At 38.5% G+C, this 23,199-nt stretch overlaps 1 protein-coding gene across 1 annotated transcript in view; it reads right to left on the bottom strand.

Annotated features, from left to right (window-relative positions):
• Positions 1-8,147: 8,147 nt before the first annotated feature.
• NUS1 (NUS1 dehydrodolichyl diphosphate synthase subunit) overlaps positions 8,148-23,199 on the bottom strand; it is a 30,394-nt gene continuing 15,342 nt past the window's right edge. The window contains exons 2-5 of the mRNA XM_042939696.1: positions 21,078-21,203; positions 20,005-20,154; positions 13,523-13,622; positions 8,148-9,714 (exon numbers count right to left, since the gene is read on the bottom strand). Of these exons, the coding sequence (XP_042795630.1) occupies positions 9,624-9,714; positions 13,523-13,622; positions 20,005-20,154; positions 21,078-21,203 (467 nt within the window). The 3' untranslated portion in view covers positions 8,148-9,623. The remainder of the gene's footprint in view (positions 9,715-13,522; positions 13,623-20,004; positions 20,155-21,077; positions 21,204-23,199) is intronic.

Below are 23,199 nucleotides of genomic sequence, written 5' to 3'. Positions count from 1 at the left end.
ATTGAGCCCTGCATCAGGCTCTGCACTGAGTGTGGAGCCTACTTGGGATTCTCTCTCTCTCCCCCCCTCTCTCTGCCCCTTCCCAACGTGCATGTGCGCACATGCACACTTTCTCTCAAAGTAAGTAAACTTAAAAAAATATTTTTTTAATAATGGGGGAAAGTTTTTGCTCTCAAAAAAATAAAAAGATGATCAATAATACAATAATGTCCGTTCTCAAGAATGACTGAAAAAAGAAGGGGACAAATTAGCATGTATTAAGTGCCAGGATTGTTTAGGTATAGTATTTCACCTAAACCCATAGCCACACTTTGTGACCACTTTTTTGTTCCTGCAGAGATAAGAAAAGAGTCTCGTAGAGGTTAGGTAACTTGCCCACAATCATACAGTAAAATTGGTTTTCAAACCTTGGTTTAACTGAGTCCAGAGTCCCTGCTATTTCTACTAAACCATACTGAAGAAGAGAAAGAGCCTACAATGGTGAGGCAAGACAATATAACTGAGATAAAACTTGAGTTGGGTGCAACTTTGGAGATGGATAGAATTTGGAAGGGCATGGGTTTGGAAGATGGTGTGGCATCCTAGTCATGACGTTGGCCATGGCTTGTTTAGGCAGCAAGGAAGAGACTGGCCCCCAACAGACAATGATGGTTGTCATCAATGAATAGATTAACTTTTCAGAAGAGATTGAGTACTTGGACTTAGGTATCCTGGATTTTGGATGTCTGTTTTAAGAGTCTGCCTTTATGTCATAGATTAGAGGAAGGTCCGTGGGTAGGAAAGTGATATGAAAAGAACGTTTTAGAAAGGTGGATATGGTAGTACGTACATAGGATATCCCAAGACATCGAGTTATTTTCGAACAGTTTATTTACCTCTTACTTCATGCCAAGCACCATGTTGTATATGGCGGGAGATGAAAAAAATAATAATAACATTAAATTTCTGTTCAAAAAATCTTTAAAACATTAAAAAATATTTATTGAGAACCTAGTATGTGCCAAGTATGGGGTTAAGCAAGATAGATAATGTCCCAGCTCTCATGAAGCTTACGTTTGTACAGGACCAAAGGGATATATAAATTACTATATCATTGTGATGTAAGTCCATCAAAAAGGGGGAAATGCTCTGGGGGAGGCGGTCAGATGAGGACAGCACTATATCTAGTTTGAAGAGATGGAAAAGACATCATGGAAGGAGTAGCACTGGTGAGATGGGTTTTGAAGAATGAAAACTGCTGTGGCAGGCAAAAACAGAAGGGGAGCATTCCAATTAAAAGCAACAATTTGAGCAAATGAAAGGAAGCAGGAGATTATTAAGTTAAGAGATAGGAAGTGGTACCTCATGGCTGGACTATTGGGTGTTTTTTTTAAAAAGTAAGAGGAAATATAGCTAAACATAATGCCTGGACTCATATATAGGATTCTTGAACGGCAGTATAACAGTTGAATTTACTGGTTAGAAAATAGGAGGACCTAACTTGGGGAACAAAGAAAGCAAAACTATGCTTTAGGAAATTCTTCTGATACTAGTCTATAGAAGACATCAGAAGGGAGATATAAAGCTGGATAGTTATTGGGAGATTAGCGTGATGGTTTAGTAAGAGGACATAATGATTTAGCTAAAGTCTTGAGCATGGAAACTGGAAAAAAAAAAAAGCCAGAAGTTTGGGGCATGAAGAATCGATAAAAATTGGACAGTTAAGTGAATTGGGGGGCAAAGAAATAGGTATTACAAATGTAAAGAGAGGGAGTCTGGGTGGATTTAAGATGAACTAGCAGAGAGAGGCATCAGAAAGTCCATGGGGGAAGGGGAATAAGGGAAAACGGGGTGAGAGGTGTAAGGTGTCCGGAAAACCTCCATGTGAAGATGTTCAACATGTGGTAGAATTAGGCATCAGTGAGTCAGTAGTGATGGTGGGTAAAATATAGGTTGAGCTATTTATGTAAAGAGGTAGTGGGAACCGTGAGAATGGGTGAGATTGTTGGAGGAGTGCACGTGGACATGAGAGGGGCTTGAAGGCTGGTTTCCTTGTCCCCAAAGTGCTCTGTCTCTGTATCATCCCTCCCAGGACTCCTTTCCATGGCTGCCAGAACTATGCAAGGTGCGATTCTGACCATTTCACTCCCTCACCTACTGCCTACTACAGCCGGGGTTCAAGCTTTTAAACTCTGCATTCAAGACCGAGCCCTTCTGGAGCCTCCCTGTTATTACTTTCTGTCTCACACTTTATATTCCAGTGTCAGCTGTTGGTTCCCGTGCTCACGTCTTGCTTTCCTGAGATGCTGGACGTACCCCAGCTGCCTTCACTGTCAATAAGCAATTCTTATGCAGCTCAGACTCCTTTCCTGAATCCTTTCCTGTCCTTCCAACCACTGCCCTGGAGTAGACATCCTTACTCCGAAATGGTAAAGTGACCATGATTTTGCTTATCACACTGCAGCCTGATGATCCACTTAGGTACCCATTTCCCGCGAGTTATATCTTGACCTGTATCTGGGGTAAAAATGTTCCTCCTTATCAAGACTAATCTCACACTGTATGTGCTAAGGTGGGGTCTTTGTCATTTGTCTTCATACCCTCAGTATCTAGCATAATACCTGGAATGAAAGAGATGGCCATGGGGCACCTGGGTGGCTCAGTTGGTTGAGCATCCGACTTTGGCTCAGGTCATGATCTCACGGTTGGTGGGTTCGAGCCCCACATCGGGCTTCCTGCTGTCAGCGCAGAGCAGCCTGCTTTGGATTCCGTGTCTCCCTCTCTCTCTGCCCCTCCCCGACTCGCACTGTCTTAAAAATAAATACACATACGGGGTGCCTCGGTGGCTCAGTCAGTTAAGCGTCCAACTTTGGCTCAGGTCATAATCTCACAGTTTGTGAGTTCGAGCCCCGCGTCGGGCTCTGTGCTGACAGTTCGGAGCCTGGAGCCTCCTTCAGATTCTGTGTCTCCCTCTCTTTCTGCCCCTCCCCTGCTCTCTCTCTCTCTCTCAAAAATAAAGATTAAAAAATAATAATAAGTAAACATTTTTTTAAAAAGATGGCCATAATGGTTGGCAAGTTTTTTTTTTTTAAGCTTATTTATTTATTTTGAGAGAGAGAGTAAGCAAGCAGAAGGGCAGAGAGAGAGGGAGAGAGAGAATTGCAAACAGGCTCCCTGCTGTCAGCACAGAGCCCAACTCAGGGCTCGAACTCACAAACCCTGAGATCATGACCTGAGCCGAAACCAAGAGTCAACACTTAAGCCTCTGGGCCACCCCAAGCACCCTGGTCTGCAGATTTTTAAATTAAACAACAAAAACAGGTTAGGGAACTAATACTGGGTCTTTCTAGAATTCATTTCTTAGGAAAACAAATGAATCATAAACTCCAAGTATACAGGAGAGTATAGAATCCCAGAAACTAGAAATGTAACATTTGTAACTCAGGGAAAGAATCCCCTGTATTTAGCAGACAGAGACTGAAAATGGGAAGGAAAACGCAAAGGTCCTGAAGAGAGGAAGAGATGGTATCAGAGGTACAGTGTGAGGATTAGTTGTGACGCGAAGAAACGTCCTTTCCTCACACAGCTTGCAGACAGACAGAGATTTTGAGGTAAAAAGGAATGATGCTGACATCTAGGTTGGAGAAGCCCTCTTCAAACCAGGCCTAACTAGCAAGTTTCAGGTTCATCTTTTCGGACATGCTAGATTAGAAAATACTAGAATTCCAGAGAATTCTTGGACATAATCACCAGTTCAGGATTCAAGTAGTACTAGTTTTTGTGTGATATCTGCTTCTTTTTTTATGATGACAAAAACTCACATTCCAAAGCACACGTACTCATTTATTTAACTTCTCTTTTCCCCTGCCTGGGCCCTCATGAGTAGGCAGCAGGTCAGCGATGATTTTCTTCTAAATTAATTAAAAGCATCACAAATTGATATTCTGTGAGCATCATGGCTGGTCTTCTCCACCTGATACGCTGAGGACCTCAGAATACATCTGATAGCGTCTGATTTTGCAAGTAATTAGGTATTCTGCATATTTACGTATAGATGAGCTTCTGCTTCCAAGTAACTCATAAATTAATATTTAATGAAATCATTTGCCTGGAGATGCTTTGTGTATTCCTATTCATCTCCCGAATGCTTTATATTTGGTGTTGCATCTCACACTCCCAAGCCAGTGACAGACTTGGCGGGACTATTTCTACGTACACATATGTATCCCGTGTACACCTGAACGAAAGCAGGCTTATTTCTCTGTAATTTTCCCTCAGAGAAGTCATCTTTCTCCAGGCCAAGAAAAAGCTCTTTTATGAGAAGCACGCCAATTACTTATTTGAATTACAGGTAATATTTAGGAAAATCACATTAGATTGAAGCCACTTGAATTTCACTTTCAGAAGACTAAAAAAGGCCACCAGATAAATTACTTAAAAATAAAAAAGGGGGCACCAGGGTGACTCAGTCGGTTAAGCGTCCGACTTCAGCTCAGGTCATGATCTCAGTTCGTGGGCTTGAGCCCCACGTCAGGCTCTGTGCTGACAGCTCAGAGCCTGGAGCCTGCTTCAGATTCTGTGTCTCCCTCTCTCTTTCTGCCCCTCCCCAGCTTGCACTCTGTCTCTGTCTCTGTCTCTCTTAAAAATAAACATTAAAAAAAAATTATAAAAAAATAACAATGCTTAATCATTATTCTTGGAAATATGACCTCAAAAACAAGCACAGGATGTTACAACAAGCATTTTTAAGAACATTATTAGGTGGTTATAATGTGGAAATCAACTACATGCAGATTAAGGGGGAAAATTTGCTAATTTGATGTTTATACAACAGGTAATTGAAGCATGGAATTTCTTATAACATCATACATGGGTAAAGCATTACCATCTTTCAAAAAACACTGCTTTCTTTCAAATAAGCTTAGACAACAAACTGACAGGCTTTGGGAAACTGGTGTTTCAAAACATCAAGGAAAAATGTGAAAATAATGAGAACTCGTGCATGGAAAGAAGCTAACGTATCATTTCACAGAATTAAAATATGCATATACAAGCAAATGTGTATTTCATCTTTAAACCATGAACTATAGATTCAAGTAAACTTGATTTGCTTTTTAAAGTTATGCTACAGCATATTTTAGGCACTATCCATCACCACCCCTAGCTTGGCCTCTTTCCACTGGATACCAGTAGTATGCCCCCTGTTGTGACAAATAATAATGTCTCCCAATGTTTTCACATGTCCACTGGGGGGTGTCATCACTCCAGTTGAGAACCACTGCTCTAGACAAATGCTGTCAAACATCTGTCAAGTAACTTCCATGTTTTTCTTGATGTTCCATTGTTTAATTATCTGAAATCTAATTAAAATATTGATTCCTCTCTGGTTAAAACAGTTGGTTACTATTCCCATTATCTATTTACTTTCCATTAAATTTTGTAAAAATAAGAAATTTAAGGCAGTTATGAGTAACTGTTACTGAGGAATAACCTTGCAAAATATACATTTACTAAAAAGAAAGGAAGGCTTCATAGAACCAGATCCATTAAAGATAGAGCAGTTGAAATCAATCTTTATCAGAATGGAAATATTAGATACTCTATACAAGTAGAACTATGCTGTTATGACTGCCCTACCTTCAGATCTTTTCATTTTGCTCAGGTTTTCCTTCTCTGAGCCAAACATCCTGTTTTCCTGGTCCTCATTAAAATTTAAATGATGATTAAAACTACTAATGATGGGAAGTATAAACATGGTCAGTAACAGGTAATCCAAATAGTCTGACCTCGGAGTAGATCTAATTTTTATCTTTTGCATTCTTCCGGATGTATGAATCTAGATGCTAAAATTTATGTATAGTTCCCAAATCTCTACAAGACAGATGGAGGGAAAAAAAGAGGAGTACAAAATTACTTGAAGAATTTGGACTAAGGTTAAATACTCATTAAGGGTAACTGAACGTGGACTGTAATTTCTCCCATTTTATTTTCATGTGCTCATGTGATTGTTTATATCGGGACACAATAATTAAATACAAAACAGAATGCAAGACTCTCAATTTATAGTTTGTAGCTTAAAAAGAATCTCTTTATTAAACCTGTTACAGAATTCATTTTTTCAAATAGAAGTACAAAAAAATTTGATTGTCACCAAAAATGTAACCAATGAATGATGGTATTAGAAATTATTTTCCTTTACTGTAGCTTCTCTAAATTTTCTATTTTTTTCTATAATGAGTATTCTTTAAAACCACAAGCAAAAAATAAAAAATAAAAATAAATAAATAAATAAAACCACAAGCAAATTCTTTCTGCACTCCCTTTCCCCACCAATTTTATCACAGTTTGTGGCCTATCAAGTAGGATTTTTGGACAAGTGCTTACATTACTCTTGGTTCCTGGGTTTTATTTCAAACTATACTGAACTCTTCCTAATTTTTGTTAAGTGCATTTCCTATTAACCAAAATTAAAAATGTGCCCTTTGAAAAACCTGATTTCAGATGAAAATCTGTCTTGCAATTAGATACATAGAAAACGAATATTCTATGCAATGTAAGACAAACCATGGTTCTTACCATTCTATTTCCTAGTTTGATAAGGACTGTCAAATTTCTTAAAAGAGTACACACATACATTTTTAACTTGGCATTCCATGTTCAGTAAAAATCAATTTGATCTTAATTACTGTGGAATTTTGTCAACTCTAGCAATGGCAAAGCTGAGTTTTATCTTGCCGTTATCTAGCAAAAAGTAAATACCATTAAGATTCCAAATGCTTAACCTGGTTAAAATGAGAATATATTTCAATCAAAAACATACCATTGGGGAAAAAAAAACAGTATTGCTATCTAGCCATGAGTTTCTCAGTACATTTCTGCAGGCCCTAAATGTTTAGAATAAATGTAGCATTCACATAATACTATAGTCCATGAAAAGAGTATATTCTTTTATTGTTTTTGTACATACATGTTGTTTCAACTTTCAATAATAAAATTCAATAAATTTGATTCCTCAATCATAAAAACTTGCTTTACACATTATGTACATGTTGCCAAAGTCTATAGCCATACAAAACATCACAAAGATTTGACTCTATGCATGGTGCCATCACACAGGAGGGAGCTAATCAAATAACATACATTCAAAGATTAAACTGTAGATACGCACAGTGTATTTGGCACTGTTTCCTTAACATTAGAACACCTTCCTCTCAGAGACAAGTATTCTTAAGCTTTAGTCCCAACATACCAGGATTTCTTTTATTCACGTCAAAAGCAGCTTTCAAACTCTATTGTAACAGTAATCAGTTGTAAGAAACAAAATACAACCAGAATTGGGAATGGATTCAAACACGCAGACTTTTTGCTATGCTCCAACCTGCCATCCTTAGAGTAGGTTTACTTTGATAATTTTTCCATTGTCAGGGGTGTCAAGAAGAAACAATTTAAAGACAAATACCTTGAGTACACCTAAAGGTAACAGTTTGTTTAAACTTTAAGAATATCAGTTCTTCTTGGGAGTACCCAGGGAGCCCTGATGATGTGGAACTTGTGATGATTTTGGCAGGAATTCCAGAATGACCAATGCCATTCAAGTTGTGGAGACCATACAAGCAGTTAAACTCATGAGGAGAAGGATCTGGAATGCTTATATCTGAATTCAGAATCCTCAGCAACTTGTGTTAAGGGTCTCTTTCTAGGACTATAACAGACTCAAGTCACAGGTTACAGATTTACTTTGATGTGTAATACTACACTGCTATGAAATGGAAGGAGAAAATAAAAGTACAGAGGCTTAACCATTAAACTTCTAGAGACTTTGGCTACATCCCAGTGGGCAATGTTTGATTAACTTCATTTTACCAAAATTAAATCCCTTCACTTCAACCAGACCCATTAAATTTATTCATTGAAGCCATACATATTCCAGAATGTTTATAAAAGACACATACCATGTTTATAAAAGACATAAATTCAGTCTCAAACTAAGGCAAAAAACCCTCAACTGAACATGGATCACAGTACAGGGGAACAGAAATCAGAAATTGGTAAAGTTCAGGGATATGCTATAGTTTCACACAAAACTTGTAGCAATAAATTAAGACTTAAAAAAAGTCTTACAATGTACAAAGGACTATGAAGTGCAAAGTAATGTCACTGAACCAAAATTTAGTTTAATCATTTTATTTCAAGTGTAGTTTTTAAAATCATAAATGGGGTCTTATAGTCCAAAGTCCAAACATTTATTCCTCCTCAGAGCTTTAGAATATGACAAGCAACTTTAGACCTTGCTTTCCAAGCCCAGTCTTCCTTGCTATTTTTTAGACTTCTGAGACCTAGTATTTAAGCTACTCCATTCTAAATGTACAATTTTAGACAACTATTGTACACTTAAGATTTTTCTGAAAACAGTCCATCAAGTATAAAGAATGGTTTCTGTCCAAGGATCAGTAGTGAGGGAAGAAATACTAAACATCAAAAAATCATTTATTCATTTAAAAAATAACAGAACCAGTGCTGTTCTCTGTCATGAAAGAGAACATGTAAGGTTAACTTAAATTACTTTTGTAGACTTTGGTAATATTTTATTACCTACACAGGCCTCAATCTTACTTAAAGATCTTTTAGGCAAAGTCCCCCACCATCAGGATTTACTGAGTAAAAATCCTGGGAACTAACATAGACCTAAATGTGCTATTCCAAAGAGTAATAGGTTACTACTTTAGGGGAAAAAAGCTGCCTTGAGAACTTTCCTCAAATGCTCTTTTAAATAGAAAGTTAATGGGAATCTTTTTTTTAAACCAACTTTGGGTACATACTGCCCACCAAATAAAAAAGGGAATCAAACTTTATTTCCTATTTTAGGAAATTTTCCAACTTATAATCCTTTAAGATTATAACTTTTTCACCTTTTTTTGACTGATATTTAAATTTTTTAAATTCTACATTTCAATGTAGTAAGAGTTCTTTTTCAAATAATTTTCACAACCCAGAACACAGACATCAGAGCAACACTCACAAGTCACATTGTTTAACTATAATGAGATGAAAATGGACGGATATCTGAAAATAGGTATTCCCTCTACTCCAAAGGTGAGCAAACTTTTAACATGTGACCAACACAGAACTCCATCCTTCCGGAGATCCCTCAAACTCAAAACGGTTCCATTTAATAAGTCAATACATTATTCTTAAAAATTAAGTTTGGTCACTAGGAAAGACTGAACAAAAACGATTCCCCTCCGCTCAAAACAACCAAATAGCTCTAGTTACCCCCTCCTCTCCCCACAAAAATAGGGAAGTAGTTGAGGCTGAAGTCTTTAAATCTGAAATTTCAGCTCCTAAAACACTGCTGCTATTTGCTCAAAGTTGCAGATCTATGTATTTCCTTCTCCAATACTTCCCCCATTTATAAATTTATTTACACACACACACACACACGCACACACACACACACACACACACACACACACATATTCACACATACCCTTACTCTCAAGTAAGACACTTTTTTGTGTTTGTTGATAAATTATGAGGATTATGAACTAGGTGTGTACAGGGTTTCATAGGTGCTTTGTAAACATCAGAGTCACTTGGGTCCTTTTCTCCAAAAGCCTGAAATCAAATTACACAACCAGGGATCACTACTTTCCCAGACGCTGTTCACAGGCTGCATATTGACGAAGGGCAGAGAAAAAGTCCTCATAACTGATGTTTAGGTGGGAAGGCAAAGAGCTGAAAAGAAAGCACAGGGGGAAAAAAAGCAATTAGATGATACACTGTAATGTGGAGGGGGGAACCAGAAGGAAAATACCCCAAAAGACGTTAAGGACAGAAGAAAGTAAATGATAAACACAGAGTATGTCAAACCATTTCTACTAAATGACAGCTAAACTCACTGGGAAACAGCGCAAGTACAAAATAATCTCTCCTTCTTTCCCTAAGGAGAGAAAAGCAACTTGTAGCAAGACAGAGATTCAGAACCTGTATCAGCCGAAGTCTAAATCAATGCAGAACTGGAGACCTATTTGTAAGGATCTCATTCACGTTCACGTTAGGAAGTCCTCTCTGCCAGAGCGAAGCCCACACTGCGTGAAGCAGTCTATGAAAGCCAGGCTTAGCACTGGCAGAGCAGCACAGCACCCTCACGCGACTGCATGTCGAAGCCACGCGGTGAGCAACCAACAAATGAACGTTCATCTCTACCATTTCCATTCGCTCAAGGCGGCAACCACAGTGCGATGTGAAGACACTTTAAGGGCAGAATGAAATGTACAGCCAGAAGGTTCCCTGTTAGGTGTTTTAAATACTTAGAATAATTTTCAATAATCGACATAAACAATTCTCTAACGTACACAGCTTTCTTGTGAGGCTTTGGGAATTCCAAACTGTATCAGAGCCAAACACCTGGTCAGAGTACAAGTCGCACTGGGAGCTCCAGGCACATACATCACAAAAAAAAGACTGAACAAACTTACCACAAACAGACTCCTGTCTGACCATGTGCTGGTTCTCATAGCTAGGCTTTCTTTGTCCTTCCTTTTCCCCTCCCTAGCTTTACTGAAATATAATTGACTTATAAGCTTTTTCCTTCAACTGCCAAAAATTCTGAAACAAGTCTCCTTTTCCTCCATTTCCTTCTCTTATTAATCCTGCCATCAACCTTTTATCTTACTCACTCCACTGCAGCGATACCCTCACAAGATATCCTCAAACAACAAGTCAACGACACTCTTCTTGCTGAAGCTTGCTTCATTCAGATGTCCTCCTCAAACAACCCACTTGACTAAGTCTTTCCCATTTTATCCTCTTCATCAATAGCTTCGTCTCCTATCACTCAAGAAGCACTTAGCGCCACTACCTCCTCACTGCCCCCAAAGTGGTCTTGCCATTCCTGTCTGTTCTGTTAGGGCTCCACCCTTCTACTTCTCCATGTTATGATTAAGACGTTAAGACATCAGGTGCTTACGGTCTGGTGGGCAGTAGACAAATCCAAAGCAAACCTTAATATAACGTGATAGGGCCATGACAGACATATGTACAAAGATCCACAGGAAAGCTTATTATGTGCTCGGTATCTGATGTCCGTTATCTGACTTAAATCCTCAACTTCTTATTAAAATACCCATTTTACAAATACAGAGAAGTTTAAAAGCTATCCAAAGTCATGTTACTGAAAAGCATCACCAAGATTCAAACTGAGATGTATCTGTTCTAAAACACACTCTTCCCTTCAAACTACTCTCAACCTCACAAAGCAGCACTGCTACCTTCCTTGGAGCCCAATGCACAAGGCACCTGAAATTAACTCAGAAAACCCCTGGAGAAAAAGAAACAAGAGAAACATACACCCATCATAGGAAAGCCAGAGTTTGGAGATGTGGGTTCTAATTCCACTTTACTACAAGCAATAGTAAGAGCTACGTCTCCTCCCCATTTTCCTCACGCCTACAAAATGAGGAGGCAGGACCATATGATCTACAGCCCTTTCTGACTCTACAATGCTACGGGTTCTTTTCTGCCTTTTTATTTGACACCTTTACCCTGTCTTGCCCCTGAACTTGGAGCATTTATTAAAAGGCCAAAAGATCCCTTGATACTGTGCTCTTCTATATACACTTGAGAAAGTTCCTCTATTCTCACAGACTCAACTACTACTACTTCTAAGTACTGTCAAACTCTAAATATACATTTTTTAGCCCCTTGACTTCTCATCCATGGACCAATTCTGCATCTTCATCTGCCCTTGTAAGTGTTTCCACGAAACAGACTATGGCTTTGAAATCATCTTATCCTTGAAATCAACCTTTTTTTTTTTTTCAAAATCAATGCTCCCTTGACTTTGTAGTTTCTCTCAGTAACGTCATAATTAGGCTTAACAGCTTAGGAGTCATTTCATTTCTTCTTGGACTTTTAGCACAGTTGTAATTATGCTTGATAAATAATTCTCATTAGAGACAGAATTTATAGAATGTTCCTCCTAAGACTCAGAATTTAAATATATTTTAAGGCTACTAAGTCTCTTTAAAATCAGGGGTCAGCAAATACAGCCCATGAGCCTGCCACCTGTTTTTTTTTTTTAATGACGTTTTATTACGACACAGTCACACACATTTGTTCTGCGCTGTCTGTGGCTGCTCAGCTATACTGCCAGTGCTGAGGGGTAGCTGCAAAGAGACTGTATGGATCACACATTCGCCAAAAATACTTACCATCTTACCTTTATATAAAAAGTTTACCCAACTCTGCTCTAGATAAGCAATTTCATTCTCCGCGCTGTATTATGCCCTAAATCATAGCCAAGGGTTCTTCACTTGTCTCTTTACCAGGTTCTTTCCCAAATCCAATCTACTCTAGTACACAGGTGCCAAACAAATCTTCTAAAATCACCATTTCCACACTATCTACAGGCTCAGTGGTTTCCTACTTCCTGTCTAAACCGTTATGCATATTCTTAGTGCTGGTACTTAAAACCTTCCCAGCATCAATACACCCAAATTATTTGTTTTCATCTTACAGAGCTGACCCTTCAACAACATGGGTCTGAACTGCATGAGTCCATCTGTATGCAGCTTTGGTTTTTTTGATACAGTACAGTACTATAAATGTATTTTCTGTTCCCTATAATTTTCTTAATAACATTCTTTTCTCTAGCTTACTTTATTGTAAGAATACAGAATATAATACATATAACACATAAAATATGTATTAAGTTAGGCTTCCGGTCAAAAGTAGGCTATTAAGTTTTTGAGGAGTCAAAAGTTATATACAGATTTTGGACTGCACAGGGGGTCCACACCCCTAATGCCCACATTGTTCCAGGGTCAAGTGTACTACCATCTAATGTCATAATGCCAAATCTCTGTGCTCTGGTAGGGCCGGTTCCCTCACGATTTCTCTAAAATGAGATGTTCACTCCTCACTTCCCAGCTTTTCTTTTTTCCTTGTCCATCATCCCCTATACTTCTCACCCTTTCTATAATTACAAAAATTCTATCCATTTTACATGCCCTGGAGTATGTCAGACCTTTCCTTTAAAATCAGCAACTATGGGGGCACCTGGGTGGCTCAGTTGGTGAAGCATCCGACTTCGGCTCAGGTCATGATCTCACAGCTGATGGGTTCAAGCCCCACATGGGGCTCTGTGCTGACAGTTCAGAGCCTGGAGCCTGCTTCAGATTCTGTATCTCTCTCTCATTCTCTCTCTGCCCCTTTCCCACTCACACTGTCTCTCCATCTCTTAAAAATAAACATTAAAAAAAAAACAAAAAAAACACAATACAACACAATAAAATCAGCAACCCTGACCCACAGACATATCTCTCTCACTCGTCTCCTATGACAATTTGTATTAATGCCAGATATTTGCACAAGCACTCTCTCTTGTGTCTGAGTCTTTAGCTTACCACTGATACTGTGAAATACCTGAGGCAAAGAACCAGTATTATAAGTCTTTGGGAATTCTCACCATACCTAGTACAGTGCTAGGCTCAAGAAACACTTGCTGAATTCAACCAAAGTCAGTACACTTTTAATTACTTACACAATCTCAGTCAATCTGATGTGCCAGGGAAGAAAGCCTAATGTGCTGTCCACAGGACCAAACTTCAGTACTAAATCAGGATCGGGGAAACCATTTGAACCTTATAAAGAAAGAAATACACAGGAATTTAACATGCATTGCTCACAAATAAAATGACCAAGGGCAAAATCTGTTCATCAAATTGGCTTTTTATGCTTTATCTGTTTTCTTCACAAACTTCACTCGTATGTTTCCATACCACCACCCCCCTGCCCAACATATACTTTAGTATCTATGTTATTTCCAAATGTGAACGCTTTCTCTAAAGACCATTTGACTGAATGGATTACCTGATAAGAAGGTACCCCACTCCCATCCTAAACCAGACAGCCCCCAAATCCCATCCATCTTTCAAGACTCCAAAGTTCTCCTGGCACCCTGAGAACCATACTGTTTTAGGGGCACAAATGCTTATTCTGGCCATAGAATCACAGAACTTCAGAGATGAAAAGGAACCATAAAAATAACTACAACCCTTCCTTCCCCAATACCCCTTATTTTATAGCTGAGAACAAAAAAACCCAACTCCTAGCTATCTAGTATAAATGTTTTCTCCAGAGCTCCAGCCTAGGGAGGGAAAAGACCAGACACCTGCCTCAACAAAGGCATGGCCATTCATTCAGTCTCACAAACTGGTTTCCATACAAGACCTGGTTTGAGAAAAAAAGGGGATGAGGATAGTTCAACTGCTTAAAAAATAAAGTAAAATAAATATTAACAGAGTCACTGGTAGAACAGAAAAGATGCTATTATCCAAGAAACCCAGGCTGCAACAGTTTCTAATAACCTCAATTCTGCCATTAACTTTCGGTCGCACAACCTCTCCAGGGCTTAGTCATTTCACTTGTTAAATAAGGAGACTAGATTAGACAGGCTCATCCAGCAGTAATTAAGAATTATTTCCATAAAAAAGTCTCTTTAAAGTCCATATTGGTAAAAGTGCGTGGACTAAGAAGAATATATATTCCTCTAACTGCTAAAGAGCAAATTATCTTTAGTTAAAAAAAAAAATTAAATAAAAAATGGCAAGAAGGAATTTCTGGCTAAGAGTAGTGTGAAGAAGGTGATGAATCCTCCCCCCAAAAATATGTATTAAACTGACAAAACCAAACATTTAAGGGCACCGGATACTGGCCAGAAGCAGACAATTATTCTTTTAATAACAAAAAAATGAAACACCAACTAGGGCTTCAGGTAAGAACGGTAAGGGTCTTTGTCTTTCCTGCCTGGGAATGGTCCTAACTCCCATGCCTCTACCCCCAATCAAATGGAAAAAATTATACGTTTACCAGCATGGGGCTGATGGCAAAATTGGTAGATTTGTTGCCTGTGGCCAAAAGATACGAACTCAATTTGGAACTGGAGATTGTGGGCAGGAGGGGGCAACGATGAAAGCCCAGGGTTTTGCCAGTTAAAAGCACCAAGCGGCAAACTCAAAAGGAAATAAATGAGGAAAACACACAGCTTGTTGGCTTGATGTTGTGGTCCCAGTTAGGGCAAGCAGTCTAATGGTCAGAAATTTACCAGGCAGATCCTGAAAATAAGGGCTCAGCTAAGCCCTCCACATACCCATAGCTGATGAGGAAACTGCATACATGCAAAGGAGGAAAGTAACCAAGGAAAAGTAACCAAGAAGACTTGAGAACTGGTGGGAACTCTGAACCCAGCAGCCAACATCATACAGATCAGGGGAGCCTTCCAAACTCAAGCTGTTAGAGCACAACCAGTGTGCAAATGACAGTCTGACACATAAAACTAGACAGACACAAGAAGTGAGACTAAAACATAAAATTAAAAATAGAAAATTTGAGAAGAGGCAACGGGTGTCATCTTTATATATAGGCAACGCAATTGTGTATTTAAAAAATCTTAAGGGGCAGGGTGCCTGGGTGGCTCAGCTGGTTAAGTGTCTGACTTCGCTCAGGTCATGATCTCACACAGTTTGTGAATTCAAGCCCCGCGTTGGACTCTGTGCTGACAGCCTGGAGCCTGGAGCCTGCTTCAGATTCTGTGTCTCCCTCTCTCTCTGCCCCTCAACCGCTCACACTCTGTCTCTGTCTCTCAAAAATAAATGAACATTAAAAAAAAAAAAAATCTTAAGGGGCACCTGGGTGGCTCAGTCAGTTGAGTGTCCAACTCTTGGTTTCAGCTCAGGTCATGATCTCATGGTTTGTGACATCTGACAGCGCGGAGCCTGCTTGGGACTCTCTCTCCCTCTCTCTGCCCCTCCCCCAGTTTCTTTCACAATAAATAAACATTAAAAAAAAAAATCTTAAGACTCTGCAAATGAACTATCAGAACTAGTAAGTGAATTTTAGCAAGGTGGCAAAATACAAAATCAATATTAAAAAAAACCCAAAACTATATTTCCATATATTATCAACAATCTAAAAGCAAAACTAAGCAAACAATCTCATTAATAACAGCATCCAAAAGCATAAAATACTTGGGAATAAATTTAACAAAAGAAGCAGAAATCCCAAATCCTGAAATTATAAAACACTGTTAAAAGAAAAATTAGGACCCAAATATGGAGACATGCTACGTTCATGGATTAGAAGACTCAATATTGTTAAGATGGTCAATCTCCCCAAACTGAGCTACAGATGCAATTCAGTCCCTACCAAAACCAGGTGCTTTGGGGTTGGTGAAGCTGATTCTAAAATTTACATGAAAATGAAATGTTCCTGACTAGCCAAAGTTGTTTCACTTCAAAAAAGAAAATCAAAGTTGAAGGACTTTAAGGACATGATTTCAAAGTTTATCATTAGTAGGCACTACGGTAATCAAGACCTTGGGGCATTTGAAGGGACAGGCAGTACAGACCAATGGCAGAGAGTAAGAAGTCCAGAAATAAATTCAAAGATTTATAGTAAATTGGATTTCAACACAGGAGTCACAGTAATTCAAGGGAGAAAAAAATGGTGGCAGAAGAACAACTCAGTTTGTCTGCCTCACACCATTCACAAAAAGTAAGTCAACATAGCTTACAGATTTAAATGGAACAGGTTAAGTGATAAAAATTCTAGAAGGAAATAATGGTGACTTTGGGTTAGGCAAAGATTTCTTGGATATGACACCAAATGCATGATCCACAAAAGAAAAAAATGATAAACTGGATTTCATAAAGATTAAATACTTTTTAAGTTTTTATTTATTTATTTTGCGGGGAAGAGAGGGAGAGGCAGGGAGAGAGAGGAGAGAGAGAAAGTCCCAAGCAGGCTTTGCATTGTTCAGTGCAGAGATCAAGGCAGGGCTCAATCTTGAACTGTGAGATCATGATGTGAGCTGAAATCTGGAGTCAGACACTTAACCAACTGAGCCACCCAGTCACCCAAAGATGAAATACTTTAAGGAAAAAAAAAGTAAGCCATGGATTGTGAGAAAATATTCCTAAGTCATATCTTACTACTGAAAAAAAGATCTGTACCCCAAATATATAAAGACCTCTTAAAACTAAGACAAACAACCCATTAAAAGTAGGCAGAATGTCTTGAACAGATATTTCACCAAAGAAGATACAGATGACAAATTAGCACATGAAAAAAGCTCAATGACATTAGTCATTAGGAAGATGTTAATTAAAACCACAATAAGATACTATTACATCCCCACTAGAATGGCTAAAATTAAGAAACAAAAACAAAAAACTGACAATACCGTGTCTTGGCAAGGACGTGAAGAATCTAGACTCCTCTACATTACTGGTAGAATATAACAATACTATAGCCTCTTTGGAAAAGTTTGGCAGTTTCTTAAAAGTTAAACATTCACTCAACCAACACAACCTAGCAATTCCATTATTAGTCATCTACCAAAGAAAGGAAAATATGTCTGCACAAAGACTCATATGTGAATAGTCACAGCAGCATTATTCAAACAAACCTAATGCACATCAACTGGTGAATGGATAAACGAAATGTACATCCACAGAACTGAATACTATTCACCAACAGAAAGCAATGAACTACTAATACATGCAACATGGATGAACCTCAATAATATGCTGAGGAAAGAAAACAAGACATTAAAGATTATTTTATATGATTTCATTTATATAACATTTCTAGAAAAGATAAAAGTATAGTAAAAGAAAAAAAGCAGATATGTAGTTGCCTTGTATGCAAGTAGGAATGGTGAAGTTCGCAATCATAAGCGAACTTTTGAGGGTAACAGTATTCAGGCGGTCTGCTTCTGTCAGATTAGTAAGTTAACTTATGGACTGTGTACTTTTTCACTTATCGTGAGTTTGCCACCCCTGAAGGCAACACCTGGTCTCAAAACTTTGGCACTTCTCCATAGGCTCCCTGAAGGACCACCTTTGGTCCCTCTATCACTTTTAGGACACCCTCATAAATTACTACTCTATGGTTGGGGCCTTACAGAATCCGGGAAACAGTCAACATCCAGTAACCTACAATGAGTCCCTACAATGGTCTACTTTAAGTCTATTCATTCAGCCTAAATACAGCCAGGCAATGAGAGAGAATACCAGAGTAGGGGAAGAAATGAGTAGTCAGTGAAAGACAGGAGCTGGTGAGACCGGAGGCCAGAGAGCAAATGTGCTGTATGATGAACATGTGTCAATGTGGAAGAAACAAGAATGGAGAGTCAAGTAAATGACTGAGTTAGACAAAAAAAAAATGCATGATTAATAAATAAGGTAAATGGAGACCCTATTTGAATGAACAAAAAATGTATGTCTGAAATTGCATAGCTATAGAAGCTATTAATGGACATGAACTTGTTAGAAGCACTGCCTTTCTTCAAAAGATCAAGGATGGGGTGCCTGGGTGGCTCAGTTGGTTAAGCATCTGACTCTTGATTTTGGTTCAGGTCATGACGTACGAGTCCTGAGATCGAACCCCGCATCAGGGGTTGTGCTGGGCAAGCAGCCTACTTACGAGCCTCCCCTCACCCCATCTCTCCTACCCTTCTGCCCACTCCCAAACAAAAGAAAATAACCCAAAAAACAAAAAACAAAAGGATCAAGGATAATGCCAGTAAGCAGAAGGACCATAAAGTTGAAGCAAAAGGTTCCTAGGAGGCTCTACAGAGAATGAAAAATTAAAGGCTTTTATAAATAGTTGAATGAAAAAAACCCTGTAATGTTATATTTGGTATAACATGACAAATACAGTGAGTATACTTCATATCACATAACAGAAAGAACACTAAAAATAAAGTGATGAATGCTAATAAGATTATATTCTTGGGACTGCCTCCTAAATAGCTGTTAAATTCAAACTTAACAGATAGTTCAAACTAAAAAGAAACAGTAAGAGGAGTGCGATATTATAATAAAAAAAATACGTGTTTGGTCTCTGTCCAGGTTCCAAGCACAGAGCTCCTAAAATCCTTGGAATTTCCTGAATGATAGGAGTGAGAGGAGTATCTTGTGTTATTCATAATAAGCCCCCTTCCACCACAGCTGAGTTTCTGTTAATGGTGACTCTGGGCAGGCCTCTGGATAGCTTTAGGATGGGAGCTAGTTGCTGGGGAAACCAGTCATGTGATTAGAGGGCTGCAACTTCCGGCCCTACCTTTCAACCTGCAGGTAGGGGAGAAGAGCTGGAGACTGAGTTCAATCCCTAATAGTCAATGATTTCATCAATCATGCTAACATAAAGGAACTTCCACAAAATCCCCTAAATGACAGGGTTCCTAAAGCTTCCAGGTTGGTGAATGCACTGAGGTGCTGAGAGGGTGATGAGCCCAGAGAGGTCACGGAAGATGACTGCATCCCCTGGCGATACCTGGCCCCGTATGCCTCTTACGCTGGACGGTTCCTGAGTTGTGTCCTTTATAATCAACTGGTAAACATAAAGTTTAGTCAAGTTCCTTCCTGAGTTCTGGGAGTCATTCTAGCAAATTAGCAAACCTTAGGAGAGAGTCATAGGGACCTCCTAGTTATAGGTAGTTGATCAGGTGGCCTGTACAGGCGGCCTGAAAACTGCAACTGGCATCTGAAGTGGGGGCCGTTTTGTGTGACTGAGCCCTTCAACCTACAGAGTCAAACACTATCTCTGGGTGGTTAGTGTCAGAAGTGAATTGAACTGCTGGACGCCCATGTGGTGTCTGGAGAATTGGAAAACTCACGGTGTAGGAAAACATCCCACAGGAAGGCTGACAAGCAGAAGTCCGATATTCAAGAACATTCTTCAGCCCCCCACAAAATCCTCTTATATCCTCTCCTTTACCAGTAAGTTCTCTTGCAAGTGAGCTGACTACAGAGCTGACTACAAATCTCATTATCTCAAAATCATTTTCAACATGTGGGGCTTCAAAATTTCAGAAACATTACAAGTGTAACAACAACAACAAAATCAGGCTTCATGGTGCAAAAGGAACCCAGATGCTCTCCTTCATAGTGTACCCTCGTAAACCACGTACAGTTGTAGGACACAACTGAAAACATATATATTTGTCTATATATGACTTACTAAGTAAACTGCCAAACATATCTACATCCAAATCTGTGGATCTCTTTTGCTGCTGGGCTACTAACTGGCAAAAGTCCTGAGCAGCTCTCACAATATCTGCTTTTCCATCTTCTGGGGAGAGCACCTTCACTGCCGATTGGCAATTTAAAACTGAAAAAAAAAAAAACAAACAAATTAAAAAAAAAAAAAAAAATCCTGTTCCAGACATATTTCAAAATCTGTTTCAAGAAATATTAAGTTCAGACTAAAATAAAAGTATAGTTCTTATAGTAAACATGGATCATTTAAGTCCTTCAAACTGAATATCAAAACATATTTATCTGCTCCCCTCTGAAAGGACCCACACATCACATTTGTGTGTATATTTATATAGTACCTTCCTCTCAAAGTACTCAAAGACCTTGTATCTCTGAATAAATCCTCTAGAAAATAGGAATCATACGCTAGTTTACAATTTTCACTCACCTAAAATGCCATCTACAATCATAGTACAGTTAGCAGTAACACAAAAGATAAAAATGAAGAATATAGGGGAAAAAATGTGTTTCAATGAAACAGGTACTGTCTACCTTATCAGAATCTGATTCTGTGGGAGCTATTTTATAATTGACAGGATTCTAGGTACCTGACAGGAATGCCAAATTCTTATCTATAGACAAGAATGCAAATTCTTTCTTGTCTGGTAGAGGTTCAATTATCTTCCCTCTAACCCAACAGAAAAACCAGTTTTGCCTCCATTTACATATTCATTGCAATATTACTTACCTGTAAGTGTGTCCATTCTTTGGACTCTCTTTGAACTGGTTACAAAATCTGCCTGGTTCCTGGTTATTCATTAGTTAAATAAAATCTTTAACATGTGTGTATTTTTTAATATCTATGAAAGTCACGATTTTATCTTTTTCTGAAAATTCTTTGAAGAAGATGAAGAAAGAAAAGTCTAAATCTGATGATAAAAGAAGCGTGACAATAAAGACTAACAGCGCAAAATGAATGAATGAGTGACAGGACCTGCCTTGAAACACAAAATACATCTGTGTAAGTTAGATACTCAATTTGCTACTCACACTTACCTTGATCGTCTTTGTCATTACTATTCGCAAACTCTGGTGAATATTTGGAACAATCTAAACCGAGAAGTTCCTGCTGTTGTTTTAAAATTTCATCCATTAATCTGGAATTATTTCTTTTGAAAATACCTTAAAAAGAAAAAAAGCAAGTAAATCCCAACTAGGTTAATTTATCCTCTTCAACAATTAATGGATATTTGCTGTGAAAACATCACTGCACCCAGAACTGAACAAACTCCACATGAAGCATTGCTGACTATGCCTCAACCGGAGTCTAAAAGAAAAACAAAACAAAACTCTGTTAACATAAGAGTCTGGAGTCAGGCTAACATAAAAAAAAAAAAAAAAAAAGGATAGAGGTGACTACTTGGAGCCAATATGAGTATGAAAAAAATTTACACCTAGAAGGAAATTTTAAGCTATCTTTTACTTGAAATTTTCATTTACAGATTAACAAACTGGGACCCAGAGTCCTTAAGAGACTTGTTCAAGAATCTGTAACTGTGGCAGTGGCCCAGAGCCCTTATCTTGTGGACTCCCAGTCTGATGCACTTTCCTTGCAGACCCACTACGTGCATTCAATATTATTACTTCTATTTGATTCGTTGTTTTATTTATTTTTTATTTTTTTAATGTTTATTTATTTTTGAGAGACAGAGAGAGACAGCATGAGCTGTCAGCAAAGAGCCTGACTGGGGCTCAAACTTATGAGCTGTAAGATCATGACCTGAGCCGAAATCGGACGCTCAACCGACTGAGCCACCCAGGCGCCCCGATTCGTTGTTTTAATGGTAAGAGGAACTATTAAGAATTATGTAGGGACGCCTGGGTGGCTCAGTCGGTTGAGCATCTGACTTCGATTCAGGTCATGATCTCAAGGTTCTTGAGTCAAGCCCCGCGTTGGGCTCTGTGCTGACAGTTCAGAGCCTGGAGCCTGCTTTGGATTCTGTGTGTCCCCTCTCTCTCTCTGCCCCTCCCCCGCTCATGCTCGCTCTCTCTCTCTCTCTCTCTCTCTCTCTCTCAAAAATAAACATTAAAAATTTTTTTTAAAAAGAGAATTATGTAGAAAATAGAGAGAATACACAAAAGTAGCAAAATCAAAATTTAGTAAATTCCAGCAAAGCATGGAAATACTCTACCTAAAACTGTTTTTGATCCTTCAACCATGCACAAAAAAAGCTAAAACTTTTAACGACTATTATGTCATTGAAAAAGATGAAGTAACTATGTGGCATAAATTTAACATGAAACTAATGAAGAGAGTTCTAACTAAAAACAAGTGACAACTATTTAGCTATTTTCAGAGGGGCAGCTTTTTTACTGGTCATTGCCTTTTCGATCTTTACCAAGTGTTCCTACTCTGTACTCTCAGTCAGATCTGACTTTAAAGTACTTCAAAGATTAACTGGGAAAGAGAATATAGTTAAAAATATATAAAATAACACAATCTGGTGAATATGCTGTATACACATTACGTTGCTAGTCCATGTGTAATAGCAGTTCAAAGGTTAAAAAAAAATTCTCCTTTGGTAGGGAAAGCTTTGTAAAATAAGCAAGACTTGAGCTGAGCTTTCGGAAGGTAGAAAACTGAGCTTCAACCTTAGAAAGTTAAAGACGATGGAGAGGATATTTAGTTTGGGAAAATGTTTAAGAAAAAAACACTGAATACTCAAAAGACAGACAAATGTTGCTGGTGCAAAGGATTTGAGAAAAGGGGACAGACCTAGTTTTCATTTCATGTTGCCTACCAAGTGGGTAACCAACAATTTCTAATCCATGTGGGAAGGTGGAAATTTATAACTTTAGGAAAACTAACCTGGCAACGGTATAGAGAAGGTCAGGCAGCAGAATACTGCAATAGTCCATTCGTAATTTGATGAAACAATGGAAGGAGTTCATTACAAAAGAACTGAGAGAATGAAAAGCATGACTTAATGAGAGGTGAACAGAGAAAATTCCATGGCATTAATCCTAGCTAAAAGAAAATAATAACTTTTGTTTAAAGTGTGGAATTTCTAGCAGAGAACTGGTTTGAAGGAAAACATAAGCTTAAGTTGTAGACACCTGATGACAGAATATTTGGGCAGGGGTACTGAAAAAGTGATTAAGACACGTGAAGGAAGGA

The sequence above is a fragment of the Panthera leo genome, chromosome B2 (genome assembly GCF_018350215.1).
Source record: "Panthera leo isolate Ple1 chromosome B2, P.leo_Ple1_pat1.1, whole genome shotgun sequence".
Taxonomy (NCBI): domain Eukaryota; kingdom Metazoa; phylum Chordata; class Mammalia; order Carnivora; family Felidae; genus Panthera; species Panthera leo.
The sequence above is the reverse complement of the archived record's forward strand: the minus strand, read 5'-3'. Positions and strand labels throughout refer to the sequence as shown.